The sequence below is a fragment of the Diceros bicornis genome, chromosome 5 (assembly GCF_020826845.1).
Source record: "Diceros bicornis minor isolate mBicDic1 chromosome 5, mDicBic1.mat.cur, whole genome shotgun sequence".
In the NCBI taxonomy this organism is placed as follows: Eukaryota; Metazoa; Chordata; class Mammalia; order Perissodactyla; family Rhinocerotidae; genus Diceros; species Diceros bicornis.
The window spans coordinates 27270706-27296259 of record NC_080744.1 but is presented as its reverse complement, the minus strand read 5'-3'; the positions used below and the strand labels follow the sequence as shown (position 1 = coordinate 27296259).

At 40.2% G+C, this 25554-nt stretch overlaps 2 gene segments (V, D, J or C); both read left to right on the top strand.

The window, feature by feature from the left end:
* Positions 1-1581: 1581 nt before the first annotated feature.
* LOC131405511 (T cell receptor alpha variable 4-like) lies at positions 1582-2405 on the top strand. The segment is given in 2 exon segments: positions 1582-1667; positions 2110-2405. Coding segments are annotated over 2 exon segments (336 nt in total).
* An 11798-nt stretch (positions 2406-14203) lies between these two features.
* LOC131405510 (T cell receptor alpha variable 8-4-like) lies at positions 14204-14940 on the top strand. The segment is given in 2 exon segments: positions 14204-14446; positions 14549-14940. Coding segments are annotated over 2 exon segments (573 nt in total).
* Positions 14941-25554: the final 10614 nt, after the last annotated feature.

The following is a 25554-nucleotide window of genomic DNA, read 5'->3' as shown; positions in this document are numbered from 1 at the left end:
CTTCAGCATTTAACAAAGAAATATGATGTTACATAAAATGCGTGGGTCTGAGACCTATTGACTTTTGTGAAACATTTCTTCTGTCCAAGTATATTTACCACAAGGGGTCGCTATTGCAGCGAGTTGAGTCTAAAGTGTAACCGTTTTATGATTTGTTTTTGTACAAAGCTTCCTAGCATCTTCAGCTCCCTCATAAATACTTCCTTCTCCTCCACTTGATACTGAGGGCAAGTTGGTTATTTATTCCACGCCTTGTGACATCTACTCTGTCAAAATGTTACTAGAAGTCATCAGCACTTACTGATCTTTTGCATGGGAAAATGGAAAAATGGCTCACTCACAATACCTTGGGCAAGTCTAGACCTGGAAGAGGCACCTCTCTAATATTTTCTAGTGATTTTGCATTCCTGTGTTATTGAACAAAGAACTCAAACAACACACCACTATTTTTTCCACGTTAATGTGAGTATCGAACATGTTTTGATTACTGCACTTGGCTGATTCAATTAACATTATGGTGTCTTTGGATTTGACTCTTTTCCTAAATGGCTATTAAAATACTTTTTTCACGTTACTGTTATTGAGTTTATATTGGATATTTCTTGAAAGGAGAATGAATGAAATTTAAAAAAAAATCACATATATAATCCTACACAACTGCTTTCTACTGACCGTGGTAAACTGCACGTGATTCAGATGAGAAGGAAGGGGATGGAAATGAACTACAATTTACTGTTGACTATATGCCACAGGCTGACTCTGAAGTAGGTATTATTGTTCCTATTTTTACAGATGAAGAAACTGAGGCTCAGAGGAGGGAGTTGCCCAAGTTCACAAGGTGGCAGAGCAGGGATTTGGGTTTAGGTCTGTCTCCGAACTTGTGCCTTTTCTTCTTCACCTCACTTCCTCCATGGTCAAGGGAATGATTCCACATCAAATCTCCTTCCCTAGATGGTCAGTAGGGACTAGTGAGTGATCCGCTCCCCTTTTTAATGTTTGTTAAGTGAGATCCAAGAAGCCGATGTTAGATGTGGACTGAGTAAGATTATAAAAGGACACCAGGGCATCAGGAGATGAAAGGTCCAGTTCAGATGGTCTCATTTGCTCTTTTGTGGAGTAACGTTAGGATTCCCTGTTTTATCTGGCTACATAGGGATCAATGGGGGATTTCTGGACATAAAGTACCAGGTCAGAGGGGTTATTCTCAGAGCTCCATGAGTCTCAGACTGACTACCGTAGATGGTCATCTTCTGGGACTGTGGAAAAGTGATGGGGAATAAGGAGCCTGAAGGAATCTACCCTCTCATGAGTATTTGCTTCATTCAGACCAAGTCTATAAGGGGCTAGAGCTTGGCAAAGATCTAAAAAGAAATCAAGGCTACTACACTGTTGTGCTGAAAGTTTTTATCTCCTATTCTTCCTGAGTGCTCAGTTGAACCTTGAGAGGAAGCCCATTCTCAAGTGTCGCCGCGCTGTTATTGGCTGGCTCCTGGGGGCAGCCCCTGGTGAGAGCTGCTAGTGTGGGCTCTGGCAGGTGCTGCTGTGTCTCTTCCCTGGTTAGTATCCTGGTCCAGGCTCAGACTCAGAAACAGAGCCTAGACCCTGGGTCCTGTTTTACACCTAGAACATGAGGCAGGTAACAAGACTGACTGTGCTCCTGATCTTAAGTGAGTTATTTGGGGATTAAGAAGAATGGAATCTGGGTCTGGACAGGGGTCTGCAACCTTGCCTGATACCGTTGCCCTTTATCCAAGATGTTGAAGGCTGGCTTTGGGGACCAATTTTCTCCAGGCGGTTATGTGCCTTATGTGAGGAGTCTCTCAGGGCAATAAAGATGTTCTGGGTTACTGAGCCCCAGATCCATCTACAGGAGGGAGAAATTAGACCTGCCCCCTCCGGACATGTGCTCCTGGGATTCCTTGGAATAAATATTTAAAAAATTTTGTCCCAAAACATAAATAAGAAGTAAATTGTATGTGTCTGTATATGGTGGGGAAGTAGGGTGTGGGGTGGATTTGACTGTGAGAGAGAAACTGGAGGGAGCTGAGTTGGACCTTCCATTCACCTTGGTTTTAGGATCAGACTAGTTTTGTGTTTTTACTCCCACAGGTACTTTGAGCCTTGCTAAAACCACCCAGCCTCTCTTCACTGACGCATATGAAGGACAAGAGGTGAACATACCCTGTAACCACAGCAACATTGCTACAAATGAGTACATCTTCTGGTACCGACAGTTCCCCAACAAGGGACCACAATTTGTTATTCAAGGATTTAAGACAAACGTGACAAATGAAGAGGCATCTCTGTTCATCCCTGCAGACAGGAAGTCCAGCACCCTGAGTCTTCCCTGGGCTGCCCTGAGAGACTCTGCCGTGTACTACTGCATCGTGAGTAACACACAGTGAGACAGACGGGGCTGCACCTGTGCAGTATCCCCCCATGGGGTGGGCACCACAGCCCAGGGGGAAGCTGAAAAGTAGTGCTTTCTAAAATACTTATTTTATTTTCAGAGGGTATTAGCAAATCCATGTATCCTTTTACTATTTAAATAATTTTTGATCTTATTTATTTCTTAAATAGGTATTCCACTTACATGATCTAAAATTCAAAAACTATAAAAAGGCTTATAGTGCAATGTCTTCACATCACCATTGTCCCTGAGCTGCTCAATTATTCAAAAGGAGGCAATCTTGGTATTTATGCTACTGTTTCTTAGCTCGCTGGTGCCCCTCATCATGTGTGTACACACATGCACACACACACTACACACACTTACATGAACACTGCACACAGTCAATGTGAACAACGTGTTTCTCAGCTTTTGAAAAATTTAGCCCAAGTGGCCGATGATTTTTCATTGTCATACAAATTTTGAGTATTTCTTTGGCCATTTTAAGCACCTGCAAGATGGTTTCCAGGTCTCCTTGGGGTTTAGACCTCTCACTCTCTCTCTCTGTTGTCCCTCTTTCTCTTTTCTTTTGTTCCATTTCCCTGTTGTGGATTGTACGGGAAGGAGAATGCAGATGACGGTAGAGGAGGGGATGGAGGAGGTTTTTGTTTCTGATTGGTATGATAGACTATTTTTGCAGCATCTGAAGGAACAGAGGTTCTGGGTCATTATTACTTTTCAGAGTTGGGTCCTTCCGGGGTCCAAGGGAGACAGGGATAATGACGAGGTTCCTGGGAATCTTGCTAGTGCTCCTGTGGCTTCATCAGGACTATGAGGGTGTTATTGTTATTATTAATACTATTTGATGGGAGGTTGTCTTTGATTTTGGAAACTGGGAAAGCAATAATCTATGATCTTTTCTATTGAGACTGATAGGGCTAGACCATGGGATGGGAGAGTGTTTCCATCCAGCTCATCCTTGGTTTGGGTGGGGAGTAGTATTACAGAAAAAGAAATAATCATGGAGCATTAGAGCCCATAAACTCATCTCCTTTGGCTGATGTCTTTCTAAACAGGGATGAGGAGCCTGCTGAAGGTGGAGCAGAGTGCTGAGTCACTGAATGTTCAGGACAGAGCCAGCTCTTCTCTCAACTGCACTTAAGAAGACCGCTGTTTCCAGTACTTCATGGGGTGCAGATAGTATCTTGGAAAAAGCCTAGGGTTTCTGATTGCAAGATTCTCAAATGGAGAAAATGAGGAAAGGAGATTTACAGCATTTGAACAAAGACAAGATATAAACCTCCCTGCACATCACAGATTTGAAGCCTGGAGATTCAGACACCCTCATCTGTGTAGCAAGTTCACAGTGATCCCTAAGTCCTTGGAGCCTCTGCCCAAACCAGCGGTGGAGGGTCCAGCCACACTCCTGACTTGAGAATTGAGAGGGTGGGGTAGAGGGGAATCTCTGTAATGTTTCTATCTACTTATGAAAATAAATACCCATATCCGAGAGGCATGTGTGTTTATCTAAGGAAGATATTAGACTACTCTATCTAAAGGAATTTCCACCTAAAGGAAATTATAGGTGGAACATTGGCCTGGGTAAATGTTCAAAATGTTATCTATCCCCATTGAAGTTTCATCCCACCCTTGTTCATGGTATCTCTGTTGGATGATGTCTTGGTTGTAGTCCAGAGGAAAAGAGCCCTGTCTTGAAGATGGGGGAACTAGGAGTACAGCCCATGTTCTTTCAAGGACTCACTCACTATGAGGAAACAACACAATTAGGTTTAATTTTAAGTTCTAGTTTTATAAACAGTAATCTGCGTGTTGAGCACTTTGGACGAAAACCACTGAGGGATGATAGAAAGAGCAATGAAATTAGAAGCAGTAAATTCTAATTCTAGTTGTATTTCATCTTCGCTATGGGCCCTTGGATAGCAGAACAGAATGGAAAAAGAATAAGCTTTGGAGCCAGGCATTTCTGGGTTTGAATTTGAGATCCGTTACCCTTAAGAGTTTGACCTTTGTTAAATAGGTATGGGATCTGAGCTTCAATACTCTCTCTGTAAAATGGGGATCATAGTACTATCTTACAGCATTACTATGAGGTTAAAATAATATCACACCATAGGTCGTGCACTTAAACAGCACTTATAAGACAAATGTTAACAGTGTCCTGCATTATCATTTCTGATAAAGAAGCTGTTAAACCTGATCTGCCAACCCTACAAAGCTATTTGAAGGATGACATAATATCTTGTGTGTTCACATTCTTCACAAATTGAAGAAGACCTAAACAAATATAAGAAATTTTGGGAGAGATAAAACTCTTGGTCTTATCTTGAACAAAAACTCCACAAATTGATCCGCTGTTTCTCTGTATAAAGATCACATGACTTTTTTGCCAAATGATCCCCAGGGCGAGGCTTTCAAGTTTCAAGTAGATAAATGGTGGCTCATGAAATTATTGGTGTCTCTGGGTTCCCAGGGATGGATGGATAACTCTCTGCCTCTAGGCTGAAGATAGCCTGTAAGAATGAATGATTACAAAATGTTCAGAGCTTTGTATAATTACAGAGACCAGGATGAGTGTTCATCTGTGTTTCCAGCAGTCAACAGTTTATCAAGGTGCACAGCCCTGTTCTTATTTAGTGATAAGACTTCCATTGTAGTGATCAGAAGCAGAAGTGTTTATCAAGTACTCTTTAGAGTAGGGCTCTGGCTTAGCTCTCACCACTGCACTGAGCACATAACAGGCACATACCCTGCCTTATTGTGATGTATGCCCAGACTAGCATGTGCTGACACACACAAGTGTGTGTGTGTGTGTGTGTGCACGTGTGTGTGTGATTTTAAAAATATAGAATATTGTTGACCTTTCCATGTGTCTCTGCATGTGGTGTCTCCAATATGGTAGTTGAATTTTATACATGGCAGCTCCTAAATGTGCAAAAGGAGAACTACGTTCTTAAGCTTAAGCTCAGGACTGGTACAGCATCGTTCTTCTGCATTCTATTGGCTATGTGAATCATGGGACCAGCCCAGATTCATGCGGAGGGGACTATACAAGGCTATGATTCATCAAGAGTCACCAAGGTAACAGAGTACTACAATAGTCACTGTAGAAAATCTATAAAACAATGATAAATTAAATGGAAAGAGAAATAAAAATGTCTCCATATCTCAACATCCTTAGATAACCATAATGTGCATTTTGTTGTATACATTTTTGGAATTGTTCCATAAAATATGAGAAAATTAATTATATATAAGTAATAAATTGACCATGTGTGAAATAAGAATCAAAGACCCGGTAATCCAATACTTTGGAAAATGTTGCTGATTGTCTTTTGAGGGTTAGATTACATCTTCTGGATGAGTTGATTCCTAAAGTTGAAAATCAATAATAGGGTAGGTATTAAGCTATAAACACACATGAACACTCTTCTATAATTACATATTCTTTCTTGTACAGCTTTCCCTTTTTCATGGAGTTTCTAGTTGCCTCTTTTCCCTCTACTTTTTATCTTAATATCAATCTCTTTTCAAATTCCGCAGTATAATTTATTCTGTCAAATTCCATTTCTTCCTAGAGGCAATTATTCTCCTGTTCCAATATGATCTGGTTGTTTAGTTATATTTCTTTGAGACTGTTAATTAGAATTTTTGTAAAGTTGTTTTTTTCTGTTTGCTGAATTATCTCTGTTTTTTTAGGGTCATTTTGAATTTGTTTATCTTGGTGTTCATCATTCATATTGCAGTCTTTCTCTAAATTTCTGCTCATCCCTGGCTTACTTTATTATTTAAGAACGAAGTAATTAAAAAAATCTAATTGGAGATCCACGTAGGTGGCAAGAGCTTATAAGCAGGCAGGCTTTGCCTGAAAGCAATTGAGTAAAGAGGCAACTATTTTCCTGAAAGCTCTAAATACCAGCATGTGGAAGTGATTGCTCTGAAACTACTAACAACCATTCCACGGTAATTTGACTTCCTTTTACATTTTACTAAATTTTTTTTAGAAGTTTATCTTTCTTGCCTGGAAGGTAAAGCCTGGCTATAGAGCATTCATCATTTGCGTATGTTTAAATGTGTGGGAAGGATAGAAGCTTTTAACTGAATGAATTATTAAGGTTTTGATTTAGACAAGATGAGGCTTGCAGTGACATCATCAAAATGGTGGCATAAGAATTTCTACCACTCATCTCCCACAGAAACATATATTGGAACAATTATCTGCCTTCACAAGGGCCCTCACAAGAGCCAAGGATTACAGGTGAGGGATTACAGTACCTGGGTGAAGCACAGAAATAAGAAAATATGCATCGAGGAGGTAAGGAAAGATTGATTCACATTACCCTCATCAACCTTCCCCCAAGCCCAGGCAGCCCATTGCGGAATGAGCCACCTTCCCTGTGGGATGAGAGTGAAGTGAGTACCTGACTTCACTGTGGACCTCAGGGCTGGCCTGCCCCAGCAGCAAGTGGACCCTCACAGCCCTTGGTAGTTCCCTGAGGCCTCCTGCTAACCTAGGCCTCCCCTCCTCACTCTTGCATCTGCCAGCTCCAGTGGCCTCAGGCACTTCCTGCAGCCCTAGGTAGCTCCTATGGCACCAGGTTCCCAGTGGGGTCCTGTAAACCAAGACCCCCTGGCTTGCCTTGGTACCTACCAACTCCAGTGACACTAGGCAGCTCCCAGTGCTCCAGGCAGCTTTCTTGGCTCCAGGTTCCCAGAGGCCCCCTGTGAACCAAAAGCCTTGATCAACACCAGCATCTGCCAGCTCCTGTGACCCCAGCTGGCTCCTGTTGCCCCCGACTCCTGAAAACAGACTCCTGGCCCACATTGGTGCTGGCTATCTCCTGTGGCACCAGGCTCCAGTGGGATCCCATGAACCTAGACTTCCAGCTCACCCAAGCACCAGCCAGCTCTCATGGCCCCGGGCAGCTCCTGTGTCCCCAAGCTTCCAATTGGCACCTGCAAACCCAGTGTCCTGACTGGGCCCAGTGCCAGGCTGACCACTGTGGACCCAGGCTTTTGATCCTCTCCAGCAGTAAGCCAGCTCTCACTCACTCCACCAGATGGCCCATCCAGAATCTCTCATTGGTGAATTCGACTGCCGAAGCCAGTCTATAAAGCCTAGAAGAGATTGCTGCTTCTTTAAATGTGCAGACATCAATGCAAGGACACAAGGATCATGAATAATAAGGGATCATGAATAACAGTCACCAAAGGAAACTAATAAAACTCCAATAACTAACCCTAAAGGAGATCTATGAATGGTCTGACAAAGTATTCAGATGATCTTCTTAAAGAAATTCACAAGAAAACACAGATAGACAGATAGACAACTAAATGAAATTAAGAAAAAAATACATGAACAAAATGAGAAGTTCAACAAATAAGTAGAAACCATTAAAAAAAAAAAAAAACAGAAATCCTAGAGTTGAGGAATACAATGAGTGAACTGAAGAATTCAACCCAGAGCTTCAACAGCAGACTCAACCAAGCAGAAGAATGATAACCTAGAAGAAATGGACAAATTCTTAGAAACACGCAGCTTACCAAGACTGAATCATGAAGAAATAGAAGATCTGAACAAACCTACAATGAGTAAGGAAATAGAAACTATAATAAAAAATCTCCCAACAGAAAAAAGCCCAGGGCCAGATAATTTGACTGGTGAATTACATAACATTTAAATAAGAATTAACAACAATCCTTCTAAGACTCATCCAAAAACCTGGGGTTTTGGGGAGAGAACATTCTCAAACTTATTTTATGAGGCCAGTATGACCCTGATACCAAAGTCAGATAAGGACACTACAAGGAATGAAAACTACAGAAGGATATCCTTGATGAATATAGATGCAAAAATTCTCAACAAAATACCAGCAAACTGAATTCAACAACACATTAAAAGGATCATACACCATGATCAAGTGGAAATTATCCCTTGGATGCAAGGATGGTTCAACATGCACAAATCAATCAATGTGATACACCACATTAATAGACTGAAAGGTAAAAATCATATGATTATCTCAATATTTGCAGCAAAAGCATTTGACAAAATACAACATCCTTTCATGATAAAAACTCTCAACAAATTAAGTATAGGAGGAACATACCTCAACATAATGAAGGCTATACATGACAAACCCGCAGCTAATATCATACTCAACTGTGAATGGTTGAAAGCTTTTCCTCTAGGATCAGGAAGAAGACAAGCGTGCTCACTCTCACCACTCCTAATTATAGTAGTACTGGGAATTCAAGCCAGAACAATCAAGAAAGAAAAAGATATAAAAGACATCCAAATTTGAAAGGCAGAAGTAAAATTGTGTCTCTTTGCAGATGATATGATCTTTTATATAGAAAATTCTAAAGACTCCACCAAAAAACTCTTAGAACTAATAAACAAACTCAGTAAAGTTGCAAGATATGAAATAAACATACATAAATCATTTGTGTTTCTATACACTAACAATGAACTATCTGAAAAGAAATAAAGAAATCATCTCATTTACAATTGTATCGAAAATATTAAAATAATTAGGAATAAATTTAATAAAGAAAGTGAAAGATCACTACATTGAAAATTACACGACATTGATGAAAAAAATAAGAAAGACAAATAAATGGAAAGGTATATCATGTTCATGGATTAGCAGAATTAACATTGTTAAAATGTCCATATTACCCAAAGCCATCTACAGATTCAGTGTAATCTCCATCTAAATTCTGATGTTATTTTTCACAGAAATGGAAAAAAAATTCTAAAGTTTGTATGGAAACACAAAAGACCCAAATAGCAAAAGCAATCTTGAAGAAGAACAAAGTTGGAGACACCACCATTTCTTATTTCAAAATATATTTCAAAGCTATACTAATCAAAATAGTATGGCATTGGCATAAAAATAGACACATAGACCAACTGAACAGAATTGAGAGCCAAGAAATAAACTCTCACATATACAATCAACTATATTTCACGAGGGAGCCAAGAATACTCAATGGGGAAAGTATAGTCTTTTCAATAAATGGTGTTGGGAAAACTGGACAGCCACATGTAAAAGAATGAAACTGGACCTGTATCTTACAACATACACAAAAATCAATTCACAATAGATTAAAGATTGAATGTAATACTTGAAACTATAAAACTTCTAGAAGGAAATAAAATAGGTAGATCCTTGAAATCGGTCTCGGTGCTGATTTTTTGGATCTGACACCAAAAACAAAGGCAATAAAAGCAAAAATAAACAAATAGGACTACTTCAAACTAAAAAGCTTCTGCACAGCAAAGGAAATCATCAGCAGAATGAAAAGGCAACCTATTGAATGGGAGAAAATATTTGCAAACTACATATCCAGTAAAGGGTTAATACCTAAAATTTACAAGCAACTCATACAACTCAATAGGAAAAAAAAAACCCAATCAGATTAAAAAATGGGCAGAGAATCTGAATAGGCACTTTTCCAAAGAAGATATACAAATGGCCAACATATACATGAAAAGATGCTCAAAATCACTAATTATCAGGGAAATGCAAATCAAAACTACAATGAGATGTCAATTCATATCTGTTAGAATGTCAAAAGACAAGCGATAACAAGTGTTGGTGAAGCTATGGGGAAAAGGGAACACTTGTACTCTGTTGATGGGAATATAAATTGGTATAGCCACTATATAAAATCTTCTGAAGAGTTCTCAAAAAATTAAAAATCGAATTACCATATGATCCAGCAATCTCACTTCTGGGTTTATATCTGAAGGAAATGAGATCAGTATCTCGAACAGATGCCTGCACTCCCATGTTCATTGCATGGAATTATTCACAATAGCCAAGACATGGGGAAGAACCTAAGTGTCCACTGACAGATGAATGGATAAAGAAAATGAAGTGTTCCATTTATTCAATGGAATATTACTCAGCCATGAAAAAGAAGAAAATCTTGCCTTTTATAACAATATGGATGGACCTTGAGGGCATTGTGCTAAATGAAATAATTCAGACAGAGAAAGACAAATACTGTATGTTTTATTTATATGTAGAATCTAAAAAAGCTGAACTCAAAGTAGAGAGTAGAATGGTTGTTGCCAGTGGCTGAGGGTAGGGCTGGGTGAGAAATGGGAAGACGTTGGTCAAAGGGTGCAAACATCCAGCTATAAGATGCATAAGGTCTGGGGATCTAATGTACATGAGGATGACCATAATTAAAAATACTATATTATACGAGTTAGTTATTAATAAAGCAGATCTTAAAAGTTATCTCCACAAAAAAACAGTAATTATGTGGAAGGATGGAGGTGTTAACTAAACTTATGGTGGTAATCATTTCACAATATATATGTGCATTAAATCATCAAGTTGTACAAGTTTAAGGTAAATTTACATATATGTCCATAATATCTCAATAAAGTTGGAAAAAAATAAAGGGAATAGCAAGCAAAGAAAAAAATAGGATGAGGCTTTTAATACATGGAAATTAGACTGTTTTGTTACTTGAAATTGACTGTAAAAGCTTTGAGACCTACTGAGATATTAAACAAGGGAGTGAGAAGAAAATTGGACAGGGAATGAGAGGAAAACTGGACAGGCAGTGATGGAGAAAATTAAGATATGTTCTGCTTTTCGGCCATTGAGTCTAGCCCATGTTATAAACCAGCTTATTATTAAATAAGAAAAAGAAGTATACTTTTTCTGATCAAAGATAGCAGACTGACTACATAGGTTTTTCACCTCGCACTGCCAAGACTACAGATTGAAGGGCTCTCTGTGGGAGCAAGCATCCAGCTGCTCTAGCCTGGCTTCCCTCTGCAGGGTTCTTTCCCCAGCAAACCAAGTGAGGCTAGGGCTCCCTGCTGCTCTCTCCTCACTTTGCCAACAGAGGTGGTCTCACCAGGCCTCTTCCTGCTGATTTTTCCAAGCAAGAGTCACATAGTCTCTGTCCCCCCAGACTCCAGGGGACACATATCAGATTCTCCCAGGAACTGTCTTCTGCTCTCTTCTGTTTGCAGGGCAGGGCAGGACAGGCCTCTCCTGCAAAGTTTCTGCACTGCAGGAACATTCAGCTGAGGAGAAATATTTCTCAGTCTCACCTTCTGGCAAGTACTTCCCAGCTTTCTGAGAGATTCTTGGTGCTACCCCAACTTAACCTGAAGGAGGGGAACAATCTTTCCCAGGAGGAAGGCAGAGCAAATGCCACGGAGCCCTGTCTATGAATATTTTTCAAAGAATTCTCTCTTCCTCTCTGCATCTCTTGACTTCTCTCACAGGCTAGAGGCAGATGAAGGTCTCAGGGTTTCAGGACCAATTTATCATTCTCACCAAGTCTTGTCAGACATGTCTAGCTTATCAATTTAGATTTTATAGGAACTTATCCATATTGTCCTCAGCCTTGGTCGAAATGATGAAAAACAGGAACACTCCTCATTGTCTGAATTTAGGTAATATCCATTCATTCTCCACAGTGAAAGCAGACTTTGCAGCTCATTTATACTATACTTGATGGTCATACTACTATTTACTTTTGAGTTTTAAACAAGAAGCATCTACCTGTACCTGCTGGCCCATCGCGGCAGTCAGTGCTCATTCTCCTCTGTGTAAGACGGAGCTGCTGATGCTCCTACTCAGCCCTTCCTGCTCTTTCCCTCCCCTGTCCCCACACACTGTCCCCACGTTGTACCTTTATGTTCCTTCAATTGTCAATATTTTTATTCTTTTTTTTGTCTAGATATTGGTTTATAAATTAAGAGACAATAAATGTCATTATATTATTATGACTGGATATTTTGTTATTTTGTTCACTCCACACCAGGAAATGTGGAGGGAACATTTCCTATCTCAAAAGCCATTGTCATAGCCAAAAAAAATTCCCAGCATCATCAGTTGGTTTTTATTTTCCTAAATTCCCTAATTTACTTAAAATAATTTCATATTTTATACAATGGAATACTACTCAGCCATAAAAAAAGACAAAATCGTCCCATTTTCAACAACATGGATGGGCCTGGAGCGTATTATGTTAAGTGAAATAAACCAGAAAGAGAAAGACAAACACTGTATGATCTCACTCATATGTGGAATATAAACCAACACATGGACAGAGAAAACTAGACTGTGGTTACCTGGGCAGTGGGGGTGGGAGGTGGGCACAAGGGGTGAAGGGAGTCATATATGGGGTGATGGACAAACAAAAATGTACAACCCAAAATTTCACAATGTTAGAAACCATTAAAACATCAATAAAAAAAATAATAATTTCATATTTATAACAACCCTTTCTTCTACATTTTCCCCTCTGTAGTTTCTAATCACCTTTATTTTTACTTCTTTGAAAAAAAATATACTTTTATTGTTTTTTTAATATTTTATATTCTTTTAATCACTTATCTACCGAGAAAACCCACATTCTTCTTTTTTTATTTTTTTTTAACGTTTATTTGCCTAAAACTCCCAGTTCTTGATTATATATTCTGCTAGAATGGCCTTACCTTTTTGAATTGATGATCTTGTGAGATGTTATAGGGGAGTGACTGGACTTTTTCTTTCTTTCTTTTTCTCTTCTTTTAGCAACAGCTAAGTAATTTTTTTGTTTTAATCATCTTGATGTTCAATTTCCACTTGCCAGCAGCTCCATACCCAAAACTGAGCCTAGGTCAGTTGACCTGATTCCCCCGCCCTAAGGATTATTCTGATGCTTCTGTGTAATCTGTTGTGGGCAATGACTCAGAAGACTACTGTCCTCGTCCATTCAATTTTTCTGTGAAGTCTCTTAGTTTCTCTCTTCTTATATGTCTCCATACCTGGAATGAACAGTATGGACCATAGAGGGTCACACACTCACTTATTAGGGAAAAACGGAATGTCAAAACACCCACAAATCACATCACACCTCTGAAATCATAAGGACAAGAAAAATTGTGCATCTGTGGGGATTATGACCATACATGGTTTCAGCTGAAAGGGAGGAACACTCCTGAGTTACCTCATGTGAGAGGTTTGCCCAGCCTGTTCCTTTCTTTTTTTTTTTTTTTTGTTTATTGCGGTAACATTGGTTTATAACATTGTAAAAATTTCAGGTGTACATCATTGTACTTCTATTTCTGCATGGACTACATCATGTTCTCCACCAAAATACTAATTACAACCCATCACCACACACATGTACCGAATTATCCCTTTCACCCTCCTCCCTCCCCCCTTCCCCTCTGGTAACCACCAATCCAATCTCTGTCCCTATGTGTTTGTTTATTGTTGTTATTATCTACTACTTAATGAAGGAAATCATACGGTATTTGGCCTTCTCCCTCTGACTTATTTCACTTTGCATTATACCCTCAATGTCCATCCATGTTGTCACAAATGACTGGATTTCATCGTTTCTTATGGCGGAGTAGTATTCCATTGTGTATATATACCACATCTTCTTTATCCATTTGTCCCTTGATGGGCACTTAGGTTGCTTCCAAGTCTTGGCTATTGTGAATAACGCTGCAATGAACACAGGGGTGCATGTACCTTTGCAAATTGGTGTTTTCAAGTTCCTTGGATAAATATCCAACAGTGGAATAGCTGGATCATATGGTAGTTCTATCCTTGATTTTTGAGTCCCTTCCTAATGATGCCTAAAACAGAAAGGGTACGGCAAGGCTTATGAGAAGAGCTACTTCTGTTTGGCCTCCAGAGGGCGATGTTGCACAATCTAGAATTATAGCTCAAGACCTGCATCATTCCCTCAGCTCCTCCTTCCCGGAGCTGCTTGAGGCGTCCAGCTGGAGCTCATGCAGACAGTGACATACGAGGAGAGTTTGGAAGTCAGAAAACACCCAGATTTGTCAAGGAAGAGACTCTTCCAAATATCTCTGGAACATGCTTAGGCAAGATTCCAGAGCACCAACCATAACCATTCTTCCTTGTTCCAAGGGTGCTGTTTCCTCAGCCATATTCCTTCCTGCTCAGGGAAGACCTTCAAAAAGGATCACACAACTTCTTCACTGCTCAGCCATGAGCTTGGTTTCCGTGCCAGTGCTGATGATACTTTTTGTCCTGAGTGAGCAAATTTTGTTCCATCCTCTTTTTCCCTAGAAGTATGGTACCGTCTCTTAATAGGTAAGTCTGTCCTGGTCTCACTGACTCAGCATTGATGTTTCAGGGGGAACCGGAGCCCAGTCAGTGACCCAGCCTGACGTCCACATCACTGTCTCTGAAGGAGCCCGTCTGGAGCTGAGTTGCAAGTATTCGTCTTCTGTTCCACCAAATCTCTTCTGGTACGTGCAATATCCCAACCGAGGACTCCAGCTTCTCCTGAAGTACACGTCTGGAAACAGCCTCGTTTCAGGCATCAAAAGTTTTGAGGCTGAATTTAAGAAGAGCGAAACCTCCTTCCACCTGAGGAAACCCTCAGCCGATTGGAGTGACTCGGCCAAGTACTTCTGTGCTCTGAGTGACACAGTGCCTGGGACTGCAGGGGGAGCTGAACACAAACTTCTGGTGAATGTGTGGCTTTCAGTGACTCAAGGAATCAGCCTGGGGCATTTTCAGTAAGATCTCATGTTCTATAAAGATAAGTAGGGCAGAGGGGACTAAACTGCTTAGCTCTTGTGCTGACATGGTCTTTACTTAATCCTCAAAGTGTCAAGATTCATGGGGAAAGGACACTTCATGAGAAAAACACGATGTCCCCAACAGCCCAGAGACTGGAACTTGCTCAGAGAATCACTTCAAATAGGAGAGTGGCAAGGACTGTTTCTGTGGGGATTGCCATGTGACCTGTGACCAGACAGAAGAGTACTGAGATAGTCTACAGCAGTGGTTTTAATCCATTAGGGGAAACCTAGGCCTCACTCTAAATGAAGAAAATTTTTAAGGTCTAAGATAATCCCATCTGTGTGTGAATACTTGACAAACTGAATGGGGAGATGAAGGTTAACAGTTAGAGAAAGGGACTGAGGAAAATGTGATAAAAAGAAATCCCTAAGCATACAGGGATAATGTTTACTGAATGTTGCTGTCATTTACTCAGCTCTTCCATTTTAACATAAGCTCAAAAAGAGGGAGCTCAAATCCTCATAAATCTGTCACTGGATCAGGCTGAGGAGGGCCTGGGCTATGATAATATGACACAGGTGATTACTGGAGTGAAGTTGAGAATAGAAATCTGTTAGAGCCAAATGGGGCTGGGGGCTCCAGTAGAATATGTCTATATGATCTATTTCCTTTTTATGGAATTTTTATGAGCAAAATTTCTTAAAATGAACTTCTACCCCACAGACTTAGAAATTACTCCAATAATCCTGATGACATTTCTTCTCCTATATCTCCTCTGAGGAAAAAGACAACAAAATGAGGGAAATAAGGAATACAAGTAAAGAGAGGATAAAAGGGAGAGGTGTAAGACAAGACTGAGAGGAAAAGGAGAAACATTTTGCTTGAACTGCAAAATGTAGCCTTCAGCTCATGTTCACAGAACAGAATCAGCCATGTGGGTGTGCAGGATGTGGGGGAACATGTTGGATGGGAGAAGAGAGGAGGTGGGAAGGAGATCACGGTGGACATCCTATACATGTCCTATTTCTTTTCCTACCAAGCAAAGTCCTATTGTAGACATATGCTATGTTCACATATAAATATGCATCTATCTTTTCTAGGTTTACAAAACTAGTCTAATTTCTTTTATTTGTATTTACTTTTCTGACAAAGGAGATTAACAAAGTGATACGTAACATGAAACAGTATTCGTTTGTTAGACATTCCATATAAATAAATTCTCAAATTCTCTGTCCAACTACATCTTGGTTCTTGTTTAGAAAGCAGGGTCCCTGAAACCATGATCTTCCAGGCCGTGTTGACCCAGGTGATGCCCTGTTTCCCTCTGAGATGTTCTCTCACTTTTCTTATTCTACATTCAAACTTTCAAACTCTCCTTCCTAAAACAGTTCTCAAAAAAAAACTAGGAATGTTGGATATGTCCCTTTACTGCTTCCCCTGCCCCACCACATCCACACACCCCAGAGACATTACACACTCAGCCTGGGCTGGGCTCTCATGGGTGGGGTTTCTTGTTAAGAAGCGAAATGACATAGCTCAGGTGTGTGTGTGATTGGTGCTCAGTGATTCTGGTGGAACATACTGACTGTAAGAACAGAATTTGTCTGGACTCTAGACCTGACACCCTCCAGATCAAGGGTGAAGGCAACTTAGCAAGTGGGCAAGGGGTCATGAAAAGACACTGGGGAGCTCTGCTGGGGCTTCTTTGGGTCCACGTTTGCTGTGAGTTGGGGCCGTCCCAGATGGGGGGCTGGGGTGTATTCTACAGCTGACAGTGGGAGGGAGGTGAGGGAGAGCTGACACAGAGCTCCTAGAGGGTCCTACATCTTTATGGGTGTTCCTTGGGATATTTTATAGATTTATAAATTGCATCAATGACTCCCCAGTGACACCATTTGTGTTTGTTTTCTCTTTCCAAGCAGGGGTGCGAGGGGTGAATGTGGAGCAGAGTCCTTCAGCCCTGAGCCTCCAGGAGGGAACCAGCTCTACTCTGAGGTGCAATTTTTCTGCCACAGTGACCGTTGTGCAGTGGTTCCAGCAGAATCCTGGGGGCGGCCTCATCAATCTGTTTTTCCTGACTTCAGGGATGAAGCAGAATGGAAGATTGAACTCCACACTGAATTCTAAGGAACTCTATAGTACCCTACACATCACAGCCTCCCAAGTGGAAGACTCAGCCACCTACCTCTGTGCAGTGGAGGCACAGTGCTCCCAGGTGCTCTGCAGCCTGTACCCAAACTGCAGCTGGGCCTGCAGCCACAGATCTGCCACAGGGAAGACTTATACAGACTTAGGTTTCCTGCTTCATTTTGTCAGTATTTTAATTCTCTCTGTGATTATAAATATATAATACTAAGAGGGAGCTCTCAGAGATTCTAAAAACAATGGCAAGATTCAAATCCATGTTTAAGTAAACAGTGGAAGTGTCCAATTTAGGGTCAAAGTTAGATCCTCAATGAGCAGACGCTAAATACGTTACTATGGGGAGAAACTTACAAATGTTCATGCGCTGCTGGTATAACTTACCTGTTAATATTAACATGTGACTCAGCTTTAAGGAAGGTGAAAAAAAGCGTCGTCATACTGGCCGTACTTGTACTCATAACTTCTAGTGGCTGGAAGTCCTGAAAAACAAACATAATAGCAAAGTAGCTAATGTTTAGGGAACGCTTATGGGCAATGAGCACTGTACAAACCTCTTTAGCATGACTTAATCTCCACAACACCTTATGATGCAGGAAATGTGTTGTCCTCGTTTTTTGTTTTGTTTTTTTCACAACAAGCAAAAGAGGCTTGAAAAGTTAGATGACTTTCAAGGCCAAGTTACTAAATGGCAGACCCAGAATTGGAAGAGAAGTAATCTGACTTGAGAGCCCACATTTCTTAATCTGAGTACTCTTAATGCCTTCTCAGAAACCCATAAATCAAATTATTTGTAGTGATATATATGGAAAATGTTTTCAGAAACATCAATACATAAAGAAACAAATTTTGTTGGTTTCTAATTAGTGACTTCTAAGGAAAAGCTAGTTTGAGGTTCCCATTGAAGTGATGACTCATCCATTGTCCTCCATTCTACAGAACCACCCACTGCCCTCCACAGGTCTCAGTGACCCAGGCAGCAGAGGTCAGAGGACAAATGAGGCCAGGGTCATCCCATGATTCAACCCCAGACTCAGGCCCTACCAGGCCACTGGGGATCTGCTTTCTTCTCTCTAAGAGAGAAGGAGCCAAATGCATTTCATTTGGAGTCCATTCAAACATATTCACTCAACACATATTTATTTTGTAGAGTGGTATGATAGGCACTGGTATAGCAGTTGAAGATACCTTATTCCACAGTATAGACAAGTTTTCTGCACATATGGAATTTTTATTCTACTGTGGGGAGGTAGAACAAGGAAACAATTGAACAAATGACTTCAAAATACAAGCAACATTAAGAAAATAAAGCAGGGTAGGGTGAAAGAGAGTCACAGTGGTCATGGAGCTCTCTGGAGTGGTGACATTTGAACTGAGTCTTGAATGATGAAAAAATGACAAAAATCCAGTTCCTAAGACCTGGAATAAGGAAGAGTTTTCAAATGCAGCAATGGTCATTAGGCAGAAGCAAATTTGGTGTATTTGTGAAAGAAGGCTGATGTTCCCAGAAGGTAGTGAGGAGAGTAGTAGGTGATAATGGCAAAGAGGGAGTCAGGGGCCTGGTCATATGTGGCCTTGTACCATTATGGTTAGGTTCAAATTTTATTCTACATGTAATGGGAAGCATGTGAAGCCTTTTAAATAGGGTGATCTAATCTGATTTATGTTTTAGAAGGATTCAGTCCATGCTCTGAGATGGCTCGTGGGGGAAGGGGGAAGGGCTCGTGGGGGAAGGGTAAGAGTAGGTGCACAAAGACCAGAAGACCAGGCGATGTAGTCTACACAGAAGTCGAAATACAATGATGTACACCTGATATTCATATAATGTTATAAATAAATGTTACTTCAATAAAAAATATAAAAGAAATTAAAAGATGCAGCTAAGGAGGCTGGCCCATTGGTGTAGTGGTTAAGTTCTCATGCTCCGCTTGGTGGCCTGGGATTCGCAGGTTTGGATCCCAGGCACAGTACTATACACCACTCATCAAGTCACTCTGTCGTGGCATCCCACATACAAAATAGAGGAAGATGGGCATAGATGTTAGCTTAGGGCTAATCTTCTTCAGCAAAAAACAGCAAGATTGGCAATGGATGTTAGTTCAGGGCCAGTCTTCCTCACCAAAAAAGAAAAGAAAAAAAAAAGATACAACTAAGGAAAACCATGATAAGAGATCTGGGAATTATATTCTGTGAAGAATGAAAAACTTTAAAGTGAAAAATTTAAATGAATATATTAAATGTATATAAATCTACACACAGTTTGTAATACACATATCTTTCTATTTTAGGAGTGCAATTCTGCATAATCACAGTCTTGAGGTACATAAGGTATTCCATATGGACGAGAGATTAGATTAATTTTCTATATTGCCAGGAGATCTATTAGTTAAAATCACACGGAGGGAACTTTTACTTCTGACAATGAGGCAGACTAGGCTTTCCTGGACAAGAGCAAAGTTTTCATGATCAGTTTCCTATGTGCACTACACCACTAACCAGCATTGGCTTTAGGCGTGTCTAGATTTATTCCTGCAGAAATGGATCAGAAAGATCCAAGAAATTAAAATAGATGAGAAAGGACTTGGAGAGAGAAGTTAAAGGAATGAAAGACTTTCTTACAGGAGGATATCCAAACGATGATTTATCCAAAAAATCTGGGAAAAGGTTTTTGGGTCTGGAATTTGAGTTGGCAGTGGCCAAGGTACAGGAAGGTAGGTCATACTATATACTATTATTCAATAATCATATTTGACGAAAAACCACTCACTTTGACATCAGGAAATGAAAACATACCTAGAAAAGACGTACATTTGTTTACATTCACTCTGTAGCCTGACGTTTCCTGAGAGTTTCTACTCTTTTATGCCAAGACTTTGCAATAATTGAGCCACATATGCATAATCTCAGATGATCTGTTCTCCCAGAGGAACAGGTTCCAGAGTGCATGTCAGATTTCTCATCACAATCTATAAGCCAAACTCTTCCCTACGGTTGGACTAATATTGACCCACAGAAGGCTTTCCCCTTCATCTTATCCCCTATTCTATAGTTTAGTCACTTTTACTAAAGAAACATTCATGTTTTGACTCTTGGCATTTTCAATTTCCTGAGAATGAGAAGATCAGGGGCAAGACCAGGTTTGAGGTAGCAGAGCCTGCAGTAGTGTGCATCCGACAGATTTTATGTGTGTATGTATGGTATTTATTTACTCCAATCTTTGTGCTTAAATGTGGCCTTTAGATTAATTCTCTGGTCAACTAAAAAAGTTACCTAGATCAGTTGGCTTTCTAACAATAATAACTCAAGTGAGATAGTTTTCAGTGCCAATGAATATGGTGACAGAAAATGCTCTTGAACAGAAGTTCTTCCTAACACTATAGATAGTGACACTGACTGAAACTTCTCACAGACAGAGGAAAGTCATGGCATTGAGAGAAGATATGGGAGTAAGAGAAGAGGGTGTAGTGAAAAGAACAATAAAAAAGTCAGTCTCAGTGTTGCACTGCAGATATAATTCTGGTCTTTGCAAAATTGGTGGAATGTTATTTAATTAATATCTGTTTATTGACATGCACAGAGTACTTTTGTTGCTTAGAAGAGAGGTTTTGAGCATAGGAGTGAAGGACATGATGTGTGTTCTCTGATTCTGCAGTGGCTGTTATGGTGAGTGTGACTACAAATGTTACTGGCTTTGAAATGTCTGTTTCTTCCAAAATATTTTTCTTTTCCCCTCCCTCCATGTCCATGAAAGTTTTCTTTTTTATTTTTCCTCAGAGGCCATATTTGTAGATTATGTGAATGAACTATGATCATAATCCTAACATATTTTCTTACATATTAGTTATGTATTCTTGATTTAAATTTAATTATTTTAATTAAATTTGGTTTAAATTTAAATTTTATTTTTAAACCTCTATAAACACAAATACATGTCTTAATATACTTTGAATAATACAAAAGTGTATACAATAATTGTCACAGGTATTTGGAAAAACATGGTAGATTAATAGTACACATTTATCTCTGCGTCCCTCTGAAACTCTATTAAAAACATAGTAAAGGAATTTAAAAGGGCATAAACTTGCAAATATAAAGAGCACAGAAAAGTAGATCACAGTAGACAGTGATGTCAACAGAATTTTAGAGGGTGAGAAGTATACGGAGAAATGAAAACTTGTATGACAGACCAGATGCAGAAGAAATCTAGGCCTAGTGAGAGAAGCCAACAAGAAGCGTCACGATGTGTGCTGCAGCCTTGTGGAAAGTTTAGGAAAAAGAAGCACCAACTATCTTTGAATAATTGAGGAAGACAATGCTGTGTGTGTGTGTGTGTGTGTGTGTGTGTGTGTGTGTTGAGGGTATAAGTGGAGGGAGGGGGTTAAAATAGGAAGAACAAGAGAGAAAATGTAGAAGTAACAGGAACACCCATGCTCTCCACAATCGTGTATAACAAGCAATGATCACTTTCTAAATCAAGCAGATAATTGGAAGTTAGTATTTAAAGAATTGTTAAAATTAATAAAAAGTGATGAAGCATCAGAAAGATTTATCCATATTTTCCTCTATTCTTCTCAACAAAAAAGAAGGAAAGGAGAAAATGACACCTTCTTCATAAGATTTTGTCCAACCACCCCAAGTATAAGTATTTCTCCCTCCTCTGGGACCATACAGCTTTTAGTTCTCACTCCTCTTAGGGTCCTTATCTTTGACTCTATTATAGTTGTGCATATTTTTGTCTTCCCCAGAAGACTGTAAACTAGCGTATTATCCCCTTTATATATTCTTAAGACCTAGTAAATTTCCCCATTTGCACTAAAACTTCAATAAATGTTTGTGGATTTATTTTGGACTAAGGTAAAGAAATCAAACAAATAGCACAAGATGAGATTTATCAAATTATTTAGAGATATTAACTTCCATCAAACAACATCTTACAAGTAGGAATTAGTTCATTTTTGAGTCCCTGTTCAATCTAGGCAGTTACTTTGTTTTCTCACCGTCTGCATTTCCTTCATCAGGAAACACGGAGTGAACGTTGCTGGGGTTGTGCGACTGCTGTTAATTGGTCTGAAGTGGTCCTTGCTGATAGCCTCAGTCCACTAGGGGGCAGTCTAGGCTTTACAAGAAAGGATGACTTCTCTGAGGATCCCAGAGGGTTGAACTGGGAAGAGGAAACCAGAGATCATGTGCGCCACTCAAATTATAGACAGCAAAGGTGGGGAGGGGAGGGGTAGTGTTTGTGTAAAGTTCATTTCATGTTTTCAGTTCTGCCATTCTATCCGAAGCTCAGAAAGCTGGAGCCCATAATTATAAATCCACTGTAGGATGATTCTCTGAGCAGAGGCACCAGAATAACTGGGAATAACTGGGAATTGTGAGCATGGAAGCTAAACAGAAAACATTTCCATTACCTGTTTTCTGTTTTTTAAAAATTTTTATAACTAAAATTCCCCAAATCCACAGACCTAGGAATTAGTTCAGTATCACTGATATCCTATCTTTTCATATATTCTCTTGAGAGTAGAAGGAAAGAGAATAATGAGGAAAGTAGAAGAGAAGATGAAAAAATAAGAAACATAAATAGAAGGAAGAAAGGGAAGGATGATATTTAATTTGACCAGGAATGCGTGGTCTGATGAGAATGAGCTGCGTGGGTCTGGACAGGAGAAGGAGAGAGGTGGAAATTAACTCAGAATGGACATTATACACATATATTTTTTTTAACTCACTGAACTCTTGTTGAATTAATTTTCTATGCAGATGATGATCATATGTCTTGGGTTTCCAGAACTCTCCTGATTTCAAGAAAATGTATTTACTTCTTTGATACACAGTGCATGCTATCAGAGAATTTTCCTTTATCAGAATTTTCATAAAAGTGAATTCTTAAATTCCCTGTCACTCTATGCAATTTGGGAAATATGGTCACTCTTGCTATGATTCTTCAAGACTCTACTTAACCCAGTTCAGACACTGACTCTTTTCAGAAGTATGACCCCTTCTTCCCGACGCACTAACCCACAAAATTCTCTTACATGAAATGTTTTAAGAAAAAAGCACCTTATAACTTCATATTTTGGAAATATTGGCCCTACTTCCCTGCACTGTTCGTGCCTACAGTTTTGGAAAGATCACTGTGCAGTCTCACTGGGACACTGTGGGTGGAGTTTCCTGGCAAGTAAATGACAGACTCAGATGTGATTGGTGCTCAGTGAGTCTAATGGAACATACTGACTGTAAGAACAAAATTTGTCTGGACCCAAGAGTTGACACTCTCCAGAATAGGGGTGAAGTCACCTCAGCAACTGGGCAAGGGGTCATGAGGAGACAACGGGGAGCTCTGCTGGGGCTTCTGTGGGTCCAGGTTTGCTGTGAGTTGGGGCCATCCCAGAGTGGGGACTGGGGAGTGTTCCACAGCAGACAGTGGGGGGAGGGAAGGGAGAGCTGTCACAGAGCTCCTAGAGGGTCCTACAGCCTCATAGGTGTTTCTTGGGATATTGTAGAGGTTTATAAACTGCATCAATGACTCCCCAGTGACATCATCTGTGTTTATTTTTCTCTTTCCAAGCAGGGGTGCGAGGGGTGAATGTGGAGCAGAGTCCTTCAGCCCTGAGCCTCCAGGAGGGAAGCAACTCTACTCTGAGGTGCAATTTTTCCACCTCCTTGAGGAGTGTGCAGTGGTTCCGACAGAATCCTGTGGGCGGCCTCTTCAGTCTGTTTTTCATAGCTTCAGGAACAAAGCAGAATGGAAGATTAAGCGCCACAGTGAATTCTAAGGAGCTTTATAGTACCCTGCACATCACAGCCTCCCAAGTGGAAGACTCAGCCACCTACCTCTGTGCAGTTGAGGCACAGTGCTCCCAGGTGCTCTGTAGCCTGTACCCAAACTGCAGCTGGGCCTGCAGCCCCACCCCTTCCATGGAGTAGGCATGTTGTCCCCACAGTTTTGGAGTTTTCAGATTCATGTTCCAGTACTTTTTCTCCCTCCTAAATTTATACCCTTCAAGACTGTCATTTCACTTGGTTTTTGTACCATTTTTTCCTCACAAATCCCTTTCAGGAAAAAAGCTCTACTATGGAACTATTGGAGTAACTGATAAAAATGCCAGTATCCAGTACTCTGTTAAAACAGATCGCCTGGCAGTTAGCATATAAATTACATGTCAATTACTCTGATGGCAAAAGCTTAAAAAATATATGGCAGTCAACAAATATAAAAGAGATGGCTCAGGTTTTCAGTCTACTGCAAATGGTTCTACTGTCAAGGAAAAGGGAAGAGGGCACATGAAATGTTTTTTTAAATGTTTGTTGTTGGTGCCACGGAGTTGATTCTGACTCCTAGCAACCCCGTGTGCAGCAGAGTGGATCCCTGCTGGGTCTTTTTGCACCATCCTCTCCCTGTCTGGCGCTGTGTCAGACAATGCTCTGCTGCAAGTCGCAAGGTTTTCATGGCCAATTTTTTTGGAAGTCGATGGCCAGATCCTTCTTCCTAGTTTATCTTAGTCTGGTAGCTCTGCTGAAACCTGTCCACCATAGGTGACCCTGCTGGTATTTGAAACACCAGTAGCATAGCTTTCAGCATCACAGTAACATGCAGCAACTACAAGTAGAACAACTGACAGATGGGTGGTGGTGTTCCCTGACCAGAAACGAACTTGGACCATGGTGGTGAGGGTGCCAAATCTTAACCACTAGACCACCAGGGCTGGCCTTACTGTTTTTAATCTGGCTTTTTTCACTTCTGGAAATAATAAATATGACAAAAGTAATTGTATTGAGTGTTAGGCACTCTATGTAGCTTATTGCATATGTTATCTATTTGAATAGTGACTATACTCTGTAAATAAGCACTTTCCCCCCTTTTTATGAATGAATTAAGCAAGGATTGTAGAGTATAAGTGACTTGTTTGAGCTCACATTATCACCAAATTAGTGAAGCTGGGGTGACGTGAGAGCTTATACTCTGAGCTATCTGATATAGAAGACTCTTCAGGACGATGAAATCCAAATGACTTCTATTGAGCAACTTGTACAATGTGTTTAAATACATCACTCACAAAAATATCAATTTAGGTCATTTCTAAATAGCACTTTAAGGAAGGACAAGCTAATAGAAATTTTCATTCTGTTTCATTAAAATGCATTTCTCTTCCACGCATTTTGAATGACTCTCTTACCCATGATTTTGTAACGTCATTCATGGTCTGGGAAAAGGAGCAGGAAGCTTTCAGGGCTACCCCAAAAGAAAGCCCTATGTGTTATAGCCACAGACCAAGACTTCTGACAACCAAGCCCAAAGTTTAAACCTGCATGTGGAACAATCATAACACAGATTGAATTCCAACATGCACTGTCTTTTATGTTAATGTAGCGGCATTGATAGGAAGGACTGGGACCCTGAAAATTAAGATGAAGACAAATGGGCAGAGTCCAGGGAAGCTGGTAGCAGGGCCGGCTTCCTGGGCATGT